Source organism: Heloderma suspectum, chromosome 2 (genome assembly GCF_057233095.1).
Source record: "Heloderma suspectum isolate Gila_16-S chromosome 2, 16-S_ref, whole genome shotgun sequence".
NCBI classification, from domain to species: Eukaryota; Metazoa; Chordata; class Lepidosauria; order Squamata; family Helodermatidae; genus Heloderma; species Heloderma suspectum.
Genome location: NC_139459.1, coordinates 175,315,608 through 175,336,471, shown reverse-complemented (window position 1 = coordinate 175,336,471; position 20,864 = coordinate 175,315,608). Strand labels below are relative to the sequence as shown.

Here is a 20,864-nt window from a genome sequence, read left to right as displayed (position 1 = left end):
GGCATGTAAGTTAGTCCGGCATAGCTGGCTGGTGCACAGATGATCCATTCCATCGCACTCTACACGTGCCACACCACTTCCTCTTTCTCGGCCAATTCCTATGCCATGGAATGTCTCGTCATGGTGTGGAACTAGGAGCTTATTTATTTGTTTATATTATATTATTTATTTATTTGATTGATTGATTTGCTTTGATTTATTAGCTGCCCGTCTGGCCAGCTACCCGGCCACTCTAGGCGGCGTACAATACTAATAACAAATTTACATAATCAACTGAACCCCCCCCCCAAACATAACAAAACAACACTGCTCTAAAGACCCCTAACCCACCCCAAATGCCCGTCTGAACAGCCAGGTTTTTAAAGCCTGGCAGAAGCTCATCAAAGAGGGGGCATGGTGGAGGTCACTAGGGAGGAAATTCCATAGAGTGGGGGCCACCACAGAAAAGGCCCTCTCCCTAGTCCTCACCAGCCTAGCTGTCCTGGCTGATGGGACAGACACAAGGCGTACCGAGGCCGATCTCGTTGAGTGGCTTCCCTGGTGTTGTTGGAGGCGCTCCTTAAGATAGACTGGGCTGGAACCATATAGGGTTTTAAAGGTCAATGTCAGCACCTTGAATTGGGCCCAAAAAACAACTGATAACCAGTGCAACTCCTTCAGCACTGGAGTGATGTGGTCTTGCCGACAGCTGCCTTTAATCAGGCGTGCCGCCGCATTCTGCACCAGCTGCAACTTCCGAACTGTCTTTAACGGTAACCCCACATAGAGCACATTATAGTAGTCTAGGCAAGAGGAGGCATGAACTACTGATAGGGGGAAAAGGTTTAGGAAGATTTGTTCAAGTGTAAATGCCACCCTAAGCCAAAGGCTTTGCAGGTGGCGGCTAAGTTGGCCTGATTTTTGTGTTGGCTACTGACACTAGCACAGCACAATATTATTAGTTTCAATGGACAGCTCATTCTGTTTTGCCTGCGGGACCAATGGCTAGCTTCCTAATGCAACCCTGGAAGTGAACGGAACAGATCAGCAGAAGTCCCTTCTGTAAGCTCCTTTGACCTGCCCTGTTCCAGAAATGAGTGCATCCGCTCATTTCTGGTTGCTTCAGGATCTGCTAGCTTCTCATTGCACTAGCACTGAGTCCTGCTAGCATGGGGGCAGTGTTGGATACTGCCCAATAATAATAAACAATTCAGTAGCATTTTTAGGGTGGCTTTTTTCAGGGAATTTCACAGTAATTATCTCAGGCATCTCTAACCTCTTTGGGAAGGAGGACATTAATATTCTTATCTTACAAATGGAGAACTGAGATTAGGTGACTTAGGCAAGGTTAACCCGGGGCTGGCTCCATCTACAACTACATGCTATTCTGCAGTAGTTAATGATGTGTTGGTGTGGTGTAATTGTGCTCTGCCCACATTTTAAAAGCTTGTTTGCAGCTTTACTGTGCGTGTGTGTGTGTGTGTGTGTGTATATATATATATATATATGTGTGTGTGTGTGTGTGTAGTTTTACTGTAGTTAAAACTTTTAAATTAGCAAGCAGGCTCAGGACAACTCAATCTTTTATTTTTATGCTTATTGTCATGCCTGGTTTTAGTATCTGTGTTGAAGTCAGTTGAGAATTGTTCACTGTGATTCAGTTCCACTCCATAGTTAGCCTTCTAGGTTTGCGATCAGAAAGTGGAATTGATGTGATATTGACCAAATAATTGAAACTGACATTCAGCAATTTCAGAGGATTTTGAAAATGCATTTTGGAAACATAGGGTATCACACCAGTAAATGTCTCAAGGACTCAGGATTGGCTGCAGCTCCTTGGGACTTTGCAGGCATTAACCAATAAGCCCACGTTTGCCACCAAGCATACATTGGGAGGATGCACAGCCCTCTTACGGCATGCCTGTTGGCACATGCATTCAACTTCAGCAATGCTTGCCTCTGGGCTGCCTCATATGTTACCTAATTCCTATGCAGAAGCATGAAACCCCAATAGTCACATCTGATTGTCTCAGTCACATGGATTTTGCAGCATGTACTATATGTGGTGTATAAAAAGGTAAAGGTGTCCCCAACCAGTCGTGTCCGACTCTAGGGTGCGGTGCTCATCCCCGTTTCTAAGCCGAAGAGCCAGCGCTGTCCGAAGACGCTTCCGTGGTCATGTGGCTGGCATGACTGAACACCAAGGTGCACGGAACGCTGTTACCTTTCCCGCTGAGGCGGTACCTATTTATCTACTTGCAGTTTCTTGCTTTCGAACTGCTAGGTTGGCAGAAGCTGGGACTGAAGACGGGAGCTCACTCTGTCACGCAGCACTCGGGTCTCGAACTGCTGACCTGCCGACCTTCCAGTCTGCAGTTCAGCGTCTTAACCACTAAGCCACCGCGGTCCCTGTATATGTGGTGTATACACCCTAGGAAATAGCAGCCAAGCATTGCTTCCCATGGTATGCATTGTGGTGGAAAAACCATATTACGTAAAATTGTCAGATGTGATGATGATCTGTGGGCGAGTTCCATACTGGTGATGAGCCTTCTGTTCAGGAATTTGGTGATAGGTCTTTCAGGCACTGGAAAAGTCTTTTGAGTTCTGGGAAAATTCCAGGAGCCTAGTTGCCTAGGAAGTTTATACTGCCATAGGGAGGTGATATAGTATACGGCTGTGGGGTGTACTACAGAGCAGGAAATACCGGATTCTACTTATGACCTCAGCCATGAACTCGTTAGATGGCTTCAGGCAAGCTTCCCTGAGCCACAACCACCCCAGATCTGCAGTATGTGGATAATAATACTGACCTACTTTCTTTGTTGTAAGAATCCCTGCTAATTGTTGAACATTACACAGACAAAGCAAGGGGTGCTCTTACATACAAAATGTAGCATGAAAATGTGGACTACCTCTCTTCCTTACAACGTTCGTAAAAACAATGTTCGTAAAAAATAAATTAAAAGCTTTTCCTGATGTGGGAAGCTTTGTGTTGACTCTTTAACACCTCGTGGCCATCAAGACTGCAGTCCTATTCACACATAACTGGAAGTAAGGATGCTTCCAGACATCAGAATGGGACTTCAGCCTCCTCCCCACTGCAGCCCCCTGTGCACCCTCCAAATCTCCTCCAGAGGTTAGGGGCCTTACCAGGGGAGATTTGGAGGGGGTGTTGTGTGGGAGTGGGGGAGAGAAAATGGAAGTCCCGTTATGTGGGCAGTGTCCTTCTGCTGGTGGAACAAAGATTCTGGATCTAACTCCCAAGGTTTTTTTAATCATGCAATCACCCTGCCCCATTCATGAGATTTTATGGGGATCCCAGATGAAGTCATCCTCCACTTGAAACCCTCCTGTTTTTCCATTGCTTCTTCTGTCTTTTTACTTTCCACAGTAGATTTGTTAAGGAGAGATAGACAAAAGAGCTCCCCAATGTTCTTTGATTGGTAGTGCTAACAGCCTCCATCTGGAAGCACCCTGAGTCTCACGGAGTGGGATTTCCTTTGGATAGGATTTTGCTGTATGTCTCAGAAAACGACACTAATGCCATTTCCAGTTTCATTAATGGCTGGAACCCTCAGCGGGGAGGAATTTCATAGCAAAGTGAGAGGCCGGCTATTTGATCCATTCAAGTTTAAATTTCCGCCCACCCCAAAGTAGAGTATTTTAAGAGCATGTGTTAACGTTTACTTTTTCAGACCTCATAATACAGCCTTCCCCGCTCTGGTGCCCTCCAGATGCTTTGGATGTCAACTCCCATGAGCCCCAGCCAGCACAGCTCATCATCAGGAATGCCAGGAGCTGTAGTCCAAAACATCTGGAGGACACCAGGCTGGGGAAGGCTGCCATAATGACCTTGTTCAGATGCGCATTGGGGCGGAGTGGTTAGCACTAACCACCGCGAGAGCCCTTGCCATACATGCAGCTAACCATGGCCCGTAGCATGGTTAGCCCAACCACTATCGAACCACCCTCCCTCCTGCAGTCCTCCTACTGCTCCCTCACGCATCCCCCCTGCCCCCCCCCATGGATCTCCTAGAAAATAGTTTGAATAGTCTGAAAATAGTCTTATTATTTATTTATTTACAATATTTCTTGGCCGCCTTTCAGAGCAGAAGCCCTCCCTAGGCGGCTTACAACAATAAAATACATAAAGACAATTAAAATATTAAAAGTGATAAAAATATAAAAACAATAAAAGCCATCAATAAACAATTAAAACTAACAATAAAACCAACAATGATGTTAACAGCAGCAACAGTAGCAGTCATATCAGTAGAAGGCCAAGGTAAAATAATACATTTTCAAACCTTTTTAAAAGACTGCAATGAGGGAGCATGGCGGACCTCTGATGGCAGCTTGTTCCAAAGATGTGGGGCCACTGCAGAGAAGGCCCTCTCACGTGTGGTGTTCACCTACCTGACTGCTCTCACAGGTGGGCAAATGAGAAAGGCCTCTCTTTCTGATCTTAAAGTGTGGGCAGGCTGATATGGGTGTAGACGGTCCTTCAAGTAACTTGGTCCCAAACCGTTTAAGGCTTTAAAGGTCAAAACCAGTACTTTGAATTGGGCTCGGAAACGCACCGGTAACCAGTGCAGCTGGCGCAGTATAGGAGTTATATGATTGAATCGGCTCGGCCCCACCAATACTTGGGCAGCCGCATTCTGCACAAGCTGGAGTTTCTGAACTATCTTCAAAGGCAGCCCCACGTATAGCGCATTACAGTAGTCCAGCCTGGATGTGACTAATGCGTGGATAACTGAGGCAAGGTCCATCCTCTCCAGATAGGGCCGCAGTTGGCGTACCATCCTAAGCTGGTAAAAAGCACTCCTGGACACCGCAGCCATCTGGGCTTCCCCAGTTAGCTCAGAGTCCAGGAGGACTCCCAAACTGCGCACTTGGTCTTTCAGGGTGAGTGCAACCCCATCTAAGACCAGTTGTAAACCTCCATCCGAAGTAGTTGGTTTCCCAACCCACAGTACCTCTGTCTTGTCTGGATTAAGTTTGAGCTTGTTCATCCTCATCCATCCCAAAACAGCCTCCAGACACTGGTTCAAGAGTTCCACAGCCTCCCTGGGATGTGCAGATGGAAACGAGAGGTAGAGCTGAGTATCATTCGCATACTGATGACATTTCAGCCCAAACCTCCTGAAGACTTCCCCCAGGGGTTTCATGTAGATGTTAAAAAGCATGGGGGACAAGATGGAACCTTGCAGCACCCCACAGGCTAATGGCCATGGGGTGGAACAGAAGTCCCCCAGCACCACCTTCTGAGACCACTCCTCCAGAAAGGACTGGAACCACTTTAAAACTGTGCCTCCCTAGCCCAATCCAGCTAAATGATCCAGAAGGATACCATGGTCAATACTTCTGAGAGATCCAGAAGAACCAACAGGGTAGCACTCCCCCCATCCATTCCCCGGCGTAAGTCATCAACCAGGGTGACCAAGGCTGCTTTCGTCCCATAACCGGGCCTGAAACCTGATTGGAATGGATCTAAATAATCATCCCAAATGGCTTGGAGTTGTGAGGCCACCACATGCTCCAGCACCTTGCCCCCAAATGGCAAATTTGACACAGGGCGGTAATTATCTGGAACCATGGGATTTAAATTTGGTTTCTTCAGCAAGGGCCTCTAGTGATGTTGCGTCAGTGTTAAATCCCTAGATGGGAGACTGGGAGCCACTCTGAGCTATTTAAAGGAAGAGCAGGATAGGAGAAAAATAAAATGTGGTAGATTTCAGGGCACTCAGATAAAAATGTTCTTTGGGATGAGATGTGGCCCATCTTGGGCTACCTGTTGTCCATCTCTGTCCTAACAACAGACATTGGCATCAAAATTTTGGAAATATTTCTGCAGTCCTGCTGAAATCATAGGCCAGCTTGTTCCTGTTCATTACCCTCTTGGTTCACATTGCTTACCATACACTTCTGATGCCCAAGCTGTTGTCAGCATTTGTTGGGGGTGTTCTCGGTTGTCCTAGGAGGCATGTGCGTAGTTTGGTTTCTGCCATCCTCCTCCTGGATCTTTCTCTTACTTTAAAATGCTTAGGTCAGTTGTGTGGATTGGCTGCACTTCTTTTTAGGGAAAAAAACCCTTTTGAAGTGACTTTGCATTTTCTATGAGTCAGGATTACTGGTGGGGCTGAATTGACCCAAATGAACAAAGAATTGTCAAGACACTATTACTTTGTGCTCCTCACTTCCTCAAATGGCAGGAGGTTTTTCAGGATAGCCTTTTCCAGGGTGTGTTCCTTGTACTGAAGACTTGTGTTGTTTTCATGGTATCTATTCTTTTACAAATACAGAAGTTGTGTGTGTTTGGGTAGATGGGGGTGTGGGGGAGGAAGGCAGTATCAATGGCAAAACTATCAGTTCCTCATAAGTGGCAGTACACTCTGCAACGCCCTAAGACTGCTTCCGGCCAGCCAACTGCAAATTTCAGGCTCTTTCTGGCCACGTTTGAAGTGGCAAATAGTTCTTTCTCTTCAGCCTCTACCCAGGCAGGTGGAGTACGTACCAGCTTTCAAAGGCTTTTAAGCAAGTCCCTTCATTTATCAGGCTGTGCAAAAACGTAGAGAGAAGACACGTCATGTCCTCATTTGGCAAGACGGAAATGTGTCTCCCATAATAATAATATGCACACAAGCCACAACATTAATCCTGCTTTTGAGTCATGGACAAAGGATGAAGCTGATGGTTCAGATGTTCAATTTGTGGGATTTCAGTCTGCATACACATTTGCAATATATTGGCTCCAAGATTTTGGGGGCTGTTGGGCAAAGCGTCCTGACCTTTGAGGATGCCTGACCTATGGCAAAGCAGCTTTAGCTTGGAAGAGGTGGGGCATGTGGAATCAAACAGACTTGGTTTGGACGATACGATAACCCACAATGGGTTAAATAAGCCACAATGGCTTATTTAACCCATCATAGGTTATCATGTTGTCTGTTGGGAATTTTTTAATCCGCGATGGCTTATTTGGCCAAAATAACCCACTCTGATAACCCACAGTCTACAGTAGAGGTTATTTAACCCACTGTGAGGTATTGTGTCATCTGCTGGGCACCATGGGTTAATTTGCTCACCTACAGAGTTGTCGGGCAAGAGTGGTTCAGATTGCTACCATCGCTCTGTTTTTCATGGGAGTTCCCTGTGTAATGGAAACTCCCTGACAGTTTGCTGGGTGCTGGGATGGGGTGAAAAGTGAGCATGTTTTTCTCCTGCTCCCCCATTTTCCCCTATTCCGCAGTTGCCTCTGTTCCTCTTTAAAAAAAAAAAAAATCCTTTGCACTTTTGAACATATGCAAATTTGTGCATTTTCGCAATTGTGGTATTGGGAACACCTTAAAGCTTCTATGCCAGTAATATCTATGGGGAGAAATGCACAATTCTGCTTTAGCTAGAAAGCCCTATAGTGCTTTAGTGAATGAGCGAAAGAGCGCTACACCTGTGTATGAGGTTTGGTCCTGATCCAGCAAACCCCCAAGGTTTTATAACCACCCCCTTTTTGGGTGCACTTGGGATTTTCGCTCCTCTGGGGTAATTGTGCAGGGTTTTGATGGTGGATCGGGTGCCTCCTGACTAGGAGAGGCCTTTTGGTGCACCCGGGATTTTCACCCCTTCGTGAGTCACTTGGGATTTTTGTTCCTTTGTAAATGGGTGAAACGGCGCCACTACTTGGGTGGGAGGACTGCAGAAGGACAGAGGGCAGGGGGATGACTCAGATTATGCACAGTAGCTTAATAAACTACTCACAGTAGGTTATTAGCCTGCTCATGTGGTGGGGCATCATGGATTATTTAAAAAATAAGTTATTGTGAGTAGTTTATTAAGCCACCATGGCCTAATGTGATGTCCGAACATAGCCAGAATCTGACCTTGTTGGATACAAAGTGGGCATAGTGGTACTGTAGGGGCAGCGGGCCTTTGGCCAGGGTCTCTGGGCCTTGGGAAATGCCCATCCTAGCTACCCTCTGGAGCCAGCCCTGCATATATGAACTCTGGTAAAATAGGGAAATTTGCACCATCACCTCCAGCACTTCAGATGCATGCAGTGCAGTAAACAACATATTACAACACAAGCCTACGTCAAATCCAGTACAGGCAAGAGGTCAACAAATGTACATGATGGATGTCTCCGATTGGTATAGGCACACAGAGAACAGCTTGTACAGATATACTCTCCTTCTTTTATACATTCCTTAGGATCTCACGGATCTTTTTCTTTCTTGTCTTCCTTCTGTCTTACTCTTGTAATAGTGTTGAGAATAGGTGGACTGTTTTTCATCTCTCCACTGACTTATTACATGAAAGATGTGATTAGCAATAATGTTGTGGGTTTAAAACAATTAAATACCAGGTATGGAGGGGTGGGTGAGGAAGATTGGCTCTAGGAACAGAGTGCACAGGAAGGGGAGGTTTAACCCCCCCCCCCAGCCACAATATTGGTAAAGACCTCCCCCCACCCCAATGTGACAATTAGCATTAGTAAAATCAATGGGAGCATTTCCCCTAATGCTAATTGCTCTCTGGTTGGGGGAGCGATTTTCACCAATTTTGTGGCTGGGGATGGAAGGCTTAAATTTCCCCTTTATGTCCACTGCATTCCTGAGGACAGTCCTCCCCTGCCATAACTGAGGTTAGCGCCAGATTTGGTCAGGGAGAGAGTGAAGGACAGGAAGGCCTGGCGTGCTATGGTCCATGAGGTCACGAAGAATCGGACATGACTTAACGACTGAACAACAACAGGGTCATTGAGATTAATGGAGCCATGACTAAATTAAATTCCATTGATTTCAGTGGGCCTGCTCTTAAGTATGACAGAATTTGGATCCAGTCCCTGGTATTTATTTTTTAAAAATCTGTGATGTGATTGCTAATCACGTGGTTAACCTAATGTGTACTTTAGGCCCTTTTGTTAGCATCCTTCCTCAACCATGGGCACATGGAATGGAACACACTACTCGGAATGAGGGCTTACCAAGTACCACTTAAAGGGGGATTATTAGAGCAGCTCCACACTATACACCGGCTTTGTGTTTGCAGTGGGTATGAAGGAGTTGCACCAGTGTTTCCCACAGCAAGCATATAATGTATGAATGATGGAAATGGATGTGTGTCCTGAAGCATCCATGGAGGATGTCAGGGAACCATAGCCCAATCAAGATTGCTTCAGTGAAAGCTGATGATCTCTGATTAGCAGTAGTTCTTCAAGGCCTCAGCCTTGTTTTCCCATCCCTTGCCACCTGATATTTTAAAACTTCATGGGGGATTAAACCTGGGGTTTCCTTCATGCACTGAGCTATGGCTCCCTCCCCTGTGTTTCTGGACACATATTTGCTGTTAACACATAATAATTTGAAGGAAACAGCCATGTAGAAGAGCAAATGTCATGTCTGGTAAATTAGGAAATATAGCCTGTAAACCTTTCTTGGGCAGACTGTTGCCTTAACATTTATCCCTGACGTAGAGCTGAATTGCACATGCATGTTCATCACTAGATGATTCACATGTGTGAACAAGCCAGCTCCGGTCAAATGTTGCAGTAGGAACGTCATATCACCAGATGTCATACTTTTCAATGGAGTTCAAACATTCAGCTTTCAAGCATTGAGAAATCAAGCGATGTGTATTGATTTGTAAACTGGACCTTAGGTTTGTGCATTTGGTTCTGCTTTCTTATGCACAACTGTGTGCGCATATGTCTTCATCAAGTTGGATCGAGACTTAATCATACTTAGAACAGACCCAGTGAAATCAATGAGACTTAAGTCCGTCATGACTAACAAGTCTCATTGATTTCAATGAGTCTACGCTGCTCTGGATCCAGTCCATCCTTATTAAGTGACATTTTGTTGCAATCTCCTTAACTTTTATTTGAGGCAGTTTTAAATCTTTTTAGCTTGTCTCCCACAACATTTCCTTGTTTGTGTCAACTTGTGATTTCATATAGTGGCACTGAACAGTACTGGGTGCAGCAGTGACCCCTGCAGCAGACCGCTGTTGTGTGGCTAATCATGGCAGTTGACCACCCTTTCCTGATTTCTCTTCTTCTGTTTCCAGCTCACAACCTCCAAGTACCCAGTGGTGGTGAAGATGGGACATGCCCACTCCGGAATGGGCAAGGTGAGTGGTAAAATTGAGGGAAAACCTCCCTCCACTGTAGGGCACAGTGAAGAACCTGCCCTGCCCTCTTGAGGGGGAAACACTTCCAGGATGCTGACCGATAGACTGCCCCATTCTGAAAGACAGATTTGGAGACAGACCCAGGTTTTTTGCTGCCCTAGATAAATTAGCTTGCCCCTCATCTGCATTTTGTTTGTCCCAGCAGCTCTTGTATTCCGATGGCCCAGGCAGCCTCCTGCCCTGCCTGCTGGATTGAGCCAGCTCTGCCTGGAATGCAAAGGTTATCACCCAGACAACAGAGCTATTAAGCTCCCTCTTTGTACCTCTTCCCAAAGCGCAGGCATCCCTGCTCTCTCTCTCTCCCCAAGACTTTTGCATATGTGAGGCAAGCGCCCCTGGGATTTTAGCACTTCAAATGGGTAGTTTGGCTCTATGGTCCCCATCCACTCTCTTTTCCAGGTTGGTAGGAGGGGGTGCATTTGGGGGAAGAAGCAGCTTTCCTTCACCTTCCCCCCAATATCAGCCTTTCCATTAATGAAAAGAGGGAGCTTCTGTCACTTTCACACTCTGTGTCCCACAGTTACATCTGCAACTCATGGCGAACTCTTTTTTTAAAGGCTGGAAATGGAGAATAGTTTTTTAAGAAAGTTGAGTGTTGTTTGAGAGGGGCTTCGCTTCCTGTGGTGTACATGCGTATGCACACGCACACATTTCTTTTGTCCCATTGTCGCCTCTGATCAAACAGTTCTGGAGGTTTTTAAAAACAATACAAAAACTGTTTACTCTGAAGCAAAAGTTGGATGAGTGTGCAGATACCCCACAATCACTGATCCCTCTTTCAAACCACCTTCAGCTATCCCCTGCCAAAAGGTGGTCTGAATTCAGCCTCGAAGCCCCCTGTACCCCCACTTCTGACTTTTGAGTCCTGCCAACTCTTCCGAGAGCTTGGTAGCTTGGAGAAAACTGACCATGAGTGGGAGCCAAGGGCTTGCACCAACAGGTTTTAAAAGGCCAAAAGCCTCATTAGTTTTAAAGAGTTTGGGGGGCTGGGCTGGCCTAGGCAGCCGTGGCTGACTGCAGTTGGCTTTGCTTGCACTGAGCACAGTGAAAGGGAAACTCCTATGTTTTTGCTTGCAGGTCAAGGTGGAGAACCAATATGATTTCCAGGACATTGCCAGTGTGGTGGCCCTCACCAAAACCTATGCCACTTCAGAGCCCTTTATCGATGCCAAATATGACGTCCGTATCCAAAAGATTGGCAACAACTACAAGGCCTACATGTAAGTGTGAGGCAGTGCCCCCTATGGAGCTCCTTTCCCTGTGATATTCAGCCTCTCTACTGAAGCTTCTTGACCTGCTCTTTGCAGCACAATTATCTCTCCCCCTCTTGAACCCATCTCCTCCCCACATTTCCTTCTCCCTGCAGCAAAACTACACCTTCCAGAATCCAACATCATGCAGCTTTGCTGTTCCTGGTCAAATTTTTATCGGTTTCTAGGAGGTTAGACTTAGGCATGGTCTAGTCACATCTGACTATGAGGTGCATTTAAATGATCAGGTGCATTTATTCACATTTAAAGGTTTATTTCTCTGTCTCTGAGCTTCAGTTGTGGGAATTTTTGCTGTGATGTGTGTGTGTGTGTGTGTATATATGCGTGCGTGTGTGCAACATTCAGATCGAGAGCCTTCACATAAAACAGTTCATTGTGCAACTCAATCTTAAACCATTTTAAATGTTACTGAGAGTTTTGTGGCACCTTAAAGACTATTTTGTTTATCTTCAAGGTGCCACAAGACCCTTTGTTGTTTTTTGCTGTGACATATTAACAAGGCTACTTTTCTAATTATTTAAAATAATTTCCTAACGTTGAGCCTGAATGGCAGAGGGGTGAAGAGTATTATTTTCTGAAGCTACATTCTGGTTTACCTATGCAGGCAAAAGCATCTCCGCACAGAAGTCACATTTTTTCCAAAGCTCCACCTCTTGAGCTCCAGGATCTGTTCTTGGCTGTCTCGTAAACTTGTCCCTTTGTGGAGGATGCCACACAAGTGTTGCCAACATTTTTAGAGGGCTAGTTTCTGGGCCTGCATGCTGACATATATAAATTGAACAGGTGAAGCTTTTCCCTTCACTTTATCTCTATGCTAGGAGAAAGTTCACCTGCCCAATTTCTCTGTCTTAGGCTGTTGTTAGAGGTTTAAGAGCATAGCCCAGCAAAACAGGTGATAATTTTTCCTCCTCCTTTTTTATTTCTTGTGTTTACATGGTGCTTTATAAAGATCCCTCCCTAAGGGGCTTACACTTCAGAACTTACATTTTCCTTTCCTCTATTCCCCCCCCCCTTTTTTAAAAAAATGATTGTCCTTTGGATTTGAAGTGCATGGTCAAAATGTTTTTAAGCTGCACATTGAAATCTGCTGGGCAGAGTGTCCAGATGCAAAGGAGGATTGGGCTCCTGCACTTCTAATAGATGCACAGGAGAAGGAATTTTGGCAGGCACAGTTTGTCACACAGAGCTGAGAAAAGACAGAAATTCCCTCTTCCATACAATGATCAAAGACATAAGGCAAAGCCTAGTCCTCCTGCCCATCAGCTTACCTTTTGGATCCTTGAGTATTCTGAAAAGTTTAGATCATACCCCCTTAGATCATTCCTGTTTCCCACAACGTTGCACTTCATAATGACTCCTCAACCTGACAAGTTCCATTTTAGTTTTCTCTGCTGAGTCCCCCTCAAATATTTGGTAGCAAAGAAACCATTCCTCGGGTGCTCTCAGGTCCCTTCTGCAAGGGATGCAGGTCCCTTATGCAAGGAGACCAGGAACTGGTCTCTTCCTTGAACCCTCCCAATACTTACGGTGCTCCCTCTCTCCTGACAGGAGAACCTCCGTTTCGGGGAACTGGAAAACCAACACCGGCTCTGCCATGTTGGAGCAAATAGCCATGTCAGACAGGTGAGTGGCAAGGCAGGGTGGAAGTGACTGGGGTGGTGGTGGGATGGGTTATAACCAGAGGGCTGGATTAGGGAAGAGTCCCTGTCTCGATGGTTTCTCCTTTCCTTCTTCCGGCTGAAAACTCTGAGCAAAAGGTGTTAGTACTTGGAGGGATTCCTTGTGATGTGTCAGTCATAACCTTCACCTTGTTCTCCTGCCCACCCCTACCCCCTTCCCTGGCAGGTACAAGCTGTGGGTGGACACTTGTTCAGAAATCTTTGGTGGCTTGGACATCTGTGCTGTGGAGGCTCTACATGGCAAGGATGGACGTGACCACATCATTGAGGTGAGGTTCTGGGCACATGGCTGCCTGCATATACATGCACATGGTTCTCAGTTCCACTTGGCTTAAATATCGGGGAAGCCAAAATCTTGTAGATCCCTCAGAGGGAGGGAAGCTCAGAAGATATGTTTAAGGACCAGTTTACAAGTTCCTTATTAAACTAGGACTGTTGATTAATGAAAGCATTTTAGTACATCATCTGCCTTTTAACCAGTTGGTTAACCACAGTAAATGAATTTCAAAACCTTAGTATAGGTGCGTTTTCAGAATGCCAGGGTGGCATAGTGGAAAGACTCCCTGGTTTCAAGTCCCTGCTCAGCTGTGAAGCTCACCGGATGGCATTAGCCTGTCACTTTCTCTCAGCCTAGCCTTCCTCACAGGGGGGCTGTCTTTATGGGGATTTCCTGTGGATTGGGAGTGTTTTGAGGTCGTTTGCAGCACATGACATTGTGGCCAGTGCACTGTCAACCAGCAGCTTCCGTCTTGAAAAGCAGCATTATCTGAAAGTCCTTTTACTCCATTTTCTTGGGTTAAAGGAGCTCCCATGCTGTTCCACTGCAGTGTGCTGCCTTCCTCTGCATTAACTCCTGGGCATGCCTTTGTGACGTGGCTGTGATCTAGCAGTGACATGGTCAAGGGGTGGGGCCACCCCTCCCCCCCCATTCACTCATTTTCCCCATTGGCACTACTATCCCCAGGGAGAGTAATTAGAGTAACTACAGTAAGTAGCCTGCCTTTCTGACTCATCAAAGTGCTACTGCACTCTGTCGAGCCTTCAGAATTCTGCTGTACTTCCTTTTTGCCAGTGGGAGTAACTGGCCTTGCTTTTCCCATTGAGAGCCCTCATTGTGTGCTTCTCTGATATTTTCCTGAAGTTGGGTTGATTCCCTTCTCTGATGTGTTAATTCGCCTCTCCAATGTTGCACTACTTTGCTTCTCTGGGCGCTTGTCTGATCCTGGCTTACTTAGCTACTTCTCTGATGTTTGCATTACTTTGCTTCTTTGATGTTTGCTTTACTTTGGGGCTTATCTGATTCTTGCACGTTGCTTCACTTCCCTCCCTCTTATTGTATTCACTTCCCTGCTTCTCGTTGCGTTGCTTAGTTTCTCTGATGCTTGCAGTAAAAACGGCATGCAAGCTACAACTTGTGACAGTTTGCTGGAATCGGGTGAAATTGGAGTGGTGGCGTACTCTCAGGGGTAGCCTTCAAATGCTGTACTTGAGCATCTTGACTTCTTCTTGGAAAAGTGAGGGAACAGTGAGCTTATACTCTTTCCTTTAGCATTAAACAAATGCACCTTAGGGCTTTATTGCAGTAGCAATCTCCCGAGGTTTTGGGTTCATGGAGCGGAGAAGCCTTTCATTGCGAGCAGGGAGAAAGTGCCCAGAGAAGGAGAAAGGTGTGTGTATGGAAGCTATACATCTGCAACAGTTTGCTGGAATTGGGCAAAATTGCGGGGGGGGGGATGCTTTCAGGGGAGCCTTCAGATTCTTCACTCGAGAATCGAGGTTTTTGGCTTCTTCATGCAAAAGGGAGGGAGCCTGGACAAGGGTGGGAAACAAGCCTCTCTCACTGGTTGAGCAGCCCCTGCCAGTTCGATGACATTCAGTTCCACTCCCCCCACCCTACGTATGTTCCTTTCAAGCACCGTGTGACCCATGAACACTGGATTTTAAAGGTATGGTACACCCGGCTTTTCTTATTTTGTGTGTCCCTGATGGACCAAAGCCAATTCCATGAAAACCTAGATAATACTCCAAAGCCCTTCTCATTCCATTGCTGTGAAGATCCCTCCAGGGTTGTTGTGAGGATAAAATGGGGTAGCTTCATGCACTTTGCCCTGAATTCCTTATAGGATAGTTGGGATACAAATGGAATCAGTAAAACTTACGTTTTTGAGATACTAATAACTTACCATTTGATAAAGAACAGCCAGCACTAATTGTTAGAAGGAAAGGCCATCTGTAACATCTCCCCCTTTCCCTATTACAGTAAGACACCAGAATCACAATAGCCTGCCATAGGCAAGGATGCTCTTAATTTGCAGTCCCAATGATAATAAAGAATGTGCCCATTGATTAAAACGGGGCCCCACCAATGAAAGCTTTAGTTGTTTAACCTACTGATTAAAACCTATTGAAGATGGCAGCCTACTTGATTGTGGAGCTTAATGTTTTGCCGTGGTGAACCAGTCTTGGGAGAGCTCTGACCCATGTCCAGATTGCAACTCAACATCTCCTGGGAAGCTGAACCATGTCAGACTAAGACAATTCTTGGGAAGGTGAACAGGACTGTACCTCAACAGAAGGTGTGCTGGGAAAACATGCTGAACTACTTCATCTACTGCCCAAGTTTTGCCCTGCACGTGTCCTCTTCGCATGCACATGCTGTCAATATTGCATTTTCCTATATCTTTAGATGTACATAGTGATGTCTGCTTGTATCTGCTGGAGAAGGTGATAGGGGAAAAGGCTGGGGGGCGGGGGGGGGGCTTACTCCAGTTGAAGTCAGTAGGACAAAACTGGCTTACCTCCAGCCACTTCCTGGCGCTGTGGATCAGACTGCATTTTTGAGTCACCACCCATTGCCCCATGCGGTTTTGTTAATACTACTACTTAGCATTTGTACACAAAGCCCTCATATTTTCCCGGTAATCCTTTCAACAAATATCCTGTAATGTGGATCACCCGCTATTATCTCCCCGTTGGCAATTTGGGGGGTGGGGGGAGGCGGGCAGGGGTGCCTACACCACCTAGTGAGGTCATGGAAGAAGTGAGCTTTGAACTGGGGACTTCCTGGTTCTCAGCACAGTCGCTTGGCTACTGTGCTCCATTAGTTCTTGCTAAGCCTCAGCATCCTTTATTTCTTATTTCCTGCGCGTCGTCATCTCAAGCTTGGCTTTCTCACTTAAGGCTTAGAAAACTTCAATGTCTGTATTTTATATATTTCTTAAAAAATACTAATCATCATCATACTCTCCTTTTTCACCTAGGGCGCAATCCTGTGCAGGTTTAGACAGAAAAAGCCTACAATTCCCAGCATGCTCCAAGCAGCATAGTCCAAGCTATGCTGGCTGGGGCATTCTGGGAGTTGTAGGCCTTTTTTGCTGTCTAAACTTGCATAGGATTGCGCCTTTAAGCATGCAGGGCAGCTCACAGACTCAACCTGATTTTGGGAAAGGGGCTCACCCCACCCCCCTGCCCTTTTTCATCCTTCCCCCAGGTAGTGGGATCATCCATGCCTCTGATTGGAGACCACCAGGATGAAGACAAGCACCTGATTGTGGAGCTGGTGTTGACCCGCATGGCTCAGGCCATCCCTCGCACACCAGTGCCCTCACCCGTGCGCTCTGCCTCTGGACAACATGCCCAGGTATCGCCCCCTCATTTCTGTCTTATGCACCTTGAAATGAGACATTTAACCTTGTAATCACAACTGTGGGCATCCCAGATAGATAGACAGATAGAAAGACAGATAGATATAGATACTCCTTGCTTACTAGAAGCTGAAGGAGAAGAGCCATAGCCTGGAGGAGGATGGAGATGTTGGTGTGGGGCAGTGAATGGTCGTGGAGGTGGACACATTAGGGTGCTGATCTCAGGGAGGTACTGCAGCCCTTGTGGAACAGTTACGGATGTATGAGAATTCTGTTTTGGGGCGAAATCTCAATGGATTTTACTGGTTCGGTCCAGATGGATTTCATTCTGTTTCATGTCGACTCGATCTGTAGCAAGTCAATCCCATATGCGGATTTTGGATTTTTTAGGGTGCAGTCCAGGAAGGCCTGGCGTGCTATGGTCCATGGGGTCACGAAGAGTCGGACACGACTGAACGACTGAACAACAACCTATGTATATTTAGACAGAAAAAGGTCCTACAATTCCCAGCATGCCCCAGTCAGTAGGTCTGGCTGGGGCATGCTGGGAATTGTAGGACTTTTTTCTGTCTAAACATGCATAGGATTGTGCCCTTAATGGCTTAATTTTTTTTCCCCAAAATTGACCATAGGAACATAAGAAGAGCCATGGTGGATCAAACCAAGGGTCCATATAGTTCAGCATTCTGTTCACCCAGTGGCCAACCAGCTGTCAGTGGGAAACCCACAAGCAGGAAACATGGGCTTTTAATTTTATTGGGGGGGGGGGGTCTTTAAGTTTGGGCAAATGGGATTGTGTATTTCAAAAATTATGATTGTGGAGTTTTTAGAATTTGCTTAAATGGGATTGTGGGTTTTTGGGGGGTCATAAAACTTGCGCAAAGGGATTGTATTTTTTTAAATATTTTTTTAATGAGTGGTCTCTCGCAAGTCTGTCTGCCTGCTATGTATTCCTGTTTTAAATATCCTTGTCAGTTTTATTCTCTCCGTCTGCCTTTAGCCCAGCAGAGCCATATTCCATACTTGTCAAAGAGTGTGTCAATTTCATCCTCCAGTTTGGCACTTCCCAGTGAAAAATAATATTAAAAAAAAAATACATGATCCCTTTTGCACAAATCACAGGACCTGAAAAAAATGTGTCTATTTACTTAATGTGCTCAAAAAAATAAGAACATTTCTGGAATCCGAAAAAAAATCCACTACTCTCTGAAATCCTGTCAGGCTTAAATGGAATGGAATTCCCAGCATCAGACATCCCTAGGAACAGTGTATGCATTGCATGTGTTAGTGCCAGGGTCAGTCCCTGATATCTCCAGTTAATGGTTGCTGCGTCACAGAGGTGTGGAGGACCTCAGCTTGAGAGACCCTGAAGCCCCCTTGCCAATCAGAGTGAACAGAAGAACTGCCCTGCTGAATCAGACTAAGAGTCCATTTAGTCCAGGGCTGTGTTTCCCACCATGGCCACCACCCAGATACCTCTAAGAAGCCCACAAGCAGGACATGAGCTCAACAGCCCTCTGCCCCTGTTGTTCCCGAGCAACTGGCATTCAGACGCATGCTCCATACAGGAGGTGGCATATAACCATCAGGACTTGTAGCCATGGAAGCCTTATCCTCTAGGAATACGTCCAGTTCCCTTTTAAAGCCATCTAAGTTGGTGGCTGTTGTGAAATCCTGTGGCAGCAAATTCCATAATGGAACTAAAAGCTGTGCGAAGAAATACTTTCTCTTGTCTGTCCTGAATCTCCCACTATTTAAAGCCATCTAAGCTAAATTGCTGTTACAACGTTCTCTGGTAATCGAGAATTCCTGATGATAATACGTTGTATGACTTTAGAAGCACTTTCTTTTGTCTGTCCTGAATCTGCTGCCAAGCCATTTCACTGCGTTCCTCATGTTTGAGTATTATGAGAGGTGAAGAAAGAAATGAGTCTTGATGCCACCCCACCCCATTCATCTTCCTGTTGTGTTGTGTGTGTTTTGTCCTCAGGCTCAGTCCGCTCAAGCTGGACAGCGACAAGGCCCTCCAGCCCAACAGAGACCCCCGCCCCAGGGTAAATAGCAGACTCAGAGTGGGTCAGATCACTAGGGGAAAACTGGGCCTTATGAGTGGGCAAGAGGGCTCAATCAGTGTGCCTTTTTGGAAGGAGGAGCCTGGAGCAGGGTAGAGCTTTATAAGAAAGAAGCTCGGCTGTGGGGAGTGCGTGGGCCGTGCGGTGGGCCGTAGGGGACAGACCCCTCTCCAGCCATCACAAATTTTTCTCTTCTGTCTGCCAGGAGGTCCTCAGCAGCCACCTCCAGGCGTCCAGCGCCCCCCGTCTCAGCAGCGCCCCCCTCCTCAAGGCCAGCAGCTCTCTGGCCTCTCCCCGCAGCCAGGCGGCTCTCAAATGGGTCAGCGCCTGCCAAGCCCCACCACCCAGCAGCCCCCGTCGCAGGCACAGCAGCGTCCTGTAGGGCAACGCCAGCCTGGCCCCGGAGCACATCAGCCTCGCCAGCAGGGGCCGCCGTCTGCTCCGCAGTCCCCGCAGCCCCAGAGAGGTCCTAGCCCTAGTGGTGGGGGACAGCAGCAGTGGCAACAAGGGTCCCCACAGCAGCAGCGGCCTGCAGGAGCCAAAGCAGCCTCTGGGGGTGTCCCGGGGCAACAGCCGCCGCCGCCACACCAGCAACAGCGCCCTTCAGCAGCAGGAGCTCAGCCACGGCAACATCCACGGCAGGGCAGCCAGGGGGGACCGCCTCAGCAGCGCCCACCGGGGGCAGGAGCACAGCAGCAGCGCCCAGCACCACCCACAACCCAGCAGCCAAGACCCAGCACTCAGGGGCAGGGCCCTGGAGGCCCAGGGCAGCAAGGCAGCCGCCCCCCACCAAGCCAGGGGAAACCGCAAGTGGCCCAGAAACCCAGCCAGGACCTGCCTCCGCCCCAGCCCCAGCTGAAGTAAGCGTTGGACTCTTGGGTGCTTTGTGAAGGGAGTGGGGAGTAGCAGGGTCTGGGACTTGCGGGTCACAACCCCTGGTTTCTGTGCCCAGCCTAGGAAAGGTTTTTTTGGGGTAGGCTGGCATAGTGCTGTTTTTCGTTTTGGGGCCTAAGGAGTGCTGCATGCCCTTCCACCCGCTCTCCCTTAAAACTTTGTTCTTCGTTCAGGTTCAAAATGAGCTAGGCAGAGTAAGTGCATTTGCACATTGTTATTTTTTGCGCAATTTCAGCTTTTGCCAAGGTTTCAAGGAAATTTGAATGACTGGGCCAGGACTGTGGTAGCTGAGGTGGGTGGGGGGGTGGAGGAAGGGAGGGAATTGCACAGAGATGAGAGAGGACTGGGTGGGGCAGGGAATTAAAGCCCACAGGAAACCCTTCACAGCCACCCTTTAATTGTTTAGCTTACAGCACTCCTAGCTGGCTTTTTCCCAAGCTTTTGTTTACAATCATGAGGGCAAGAGAGTTAGGGCTTTAAAAAAAAAGCAAAAACACCCAACCACTCCTAAAACAAAACTGATTGATAGATTCTGCACACATGTGTGGTCATCTACAGAGAGGAGAAATCACGGCTGGCTCAAGACATTTTGCTGGTTGAAGCGAAGGATATCATGGACCCAATGACCTAGGGAGGTGGTGGGCTCTCCCACACTTGCAGCATTCAAGACGAGGCTGGACAGCCATCTGTCAGGGATGCTCTGACTTGGATTCCTGCATTGAACAGGGGGTTGGACTCGACAGTCTTGTAGGCCCCTTCCAGCCCTACTGTTCTATGATTATATGGCAGCCCCCCCCCCCCCCATTCCAAATACAGTAGTTGACTAAAGTGATAGTTGAAGCCTACTTTAACACTGGCAATGAATGGGGCAACTTCTTCCAACACATCTGGAGGCTGCAAGGTAGCGTAGGGTATGCAGGGCAGGTTGAGTAGCATCCAGAGCTCTGTCCTCCAGCACCTCACTGCTGCTGCCCCAGCATCTGCTGCCTGAGACAGCTGCCTCACCTTGCCTAACAGTAGGAAAATATAGGCAGCCCATGGAGTAGGCTGTTAGAATGAGAAAGATTTTCTTCACATGTTAAAAATGTGACATTTCAGAATTGACATTTGAAATTTTGGATTTCAGATTTTGCTTTG

General features: G+C 47.0%; 1 protein-coding gene across 1 annotated transcript in view; it reads left to right on the top strand.

Moving 5' to 3' along the window:
• SYN1 (synapsin I) overlaps positions 1-20,864 on the top strand; it is a 147,993-nt gene that overhangs the window by 125,975 nt on the left and 1,154 nt on the right. The window contains exons 6-12 of the mRNA XM_084836269.1: positions 10,045-10,107; positions 11,245-11,387; positions 12,987-13,061; positions 13,284-13,386; positions 16,608-16,757; positions 18,752-18,815; positions 19,039-19,693. Of these exons, the coding sequence (XP_084692395.1) occupies positions 10,045-10,107; positions 11,245-11,387; positions 12,987-13,061; positions 13,284-13,386; positions 16,608-16,757; positions 18,752-18,815; positions 19,039-19,693 (1,253 nt within the window). The remainder of the gene's footprint in view (positions 1-10,044; positions 10,108-11,244; positions 11,388-12,986; positions 13,062-13,283; positions 13,387-16,607; positions 16,758-18,751; positions 18,816-19,038; positions 19,694-20,864) is intronic.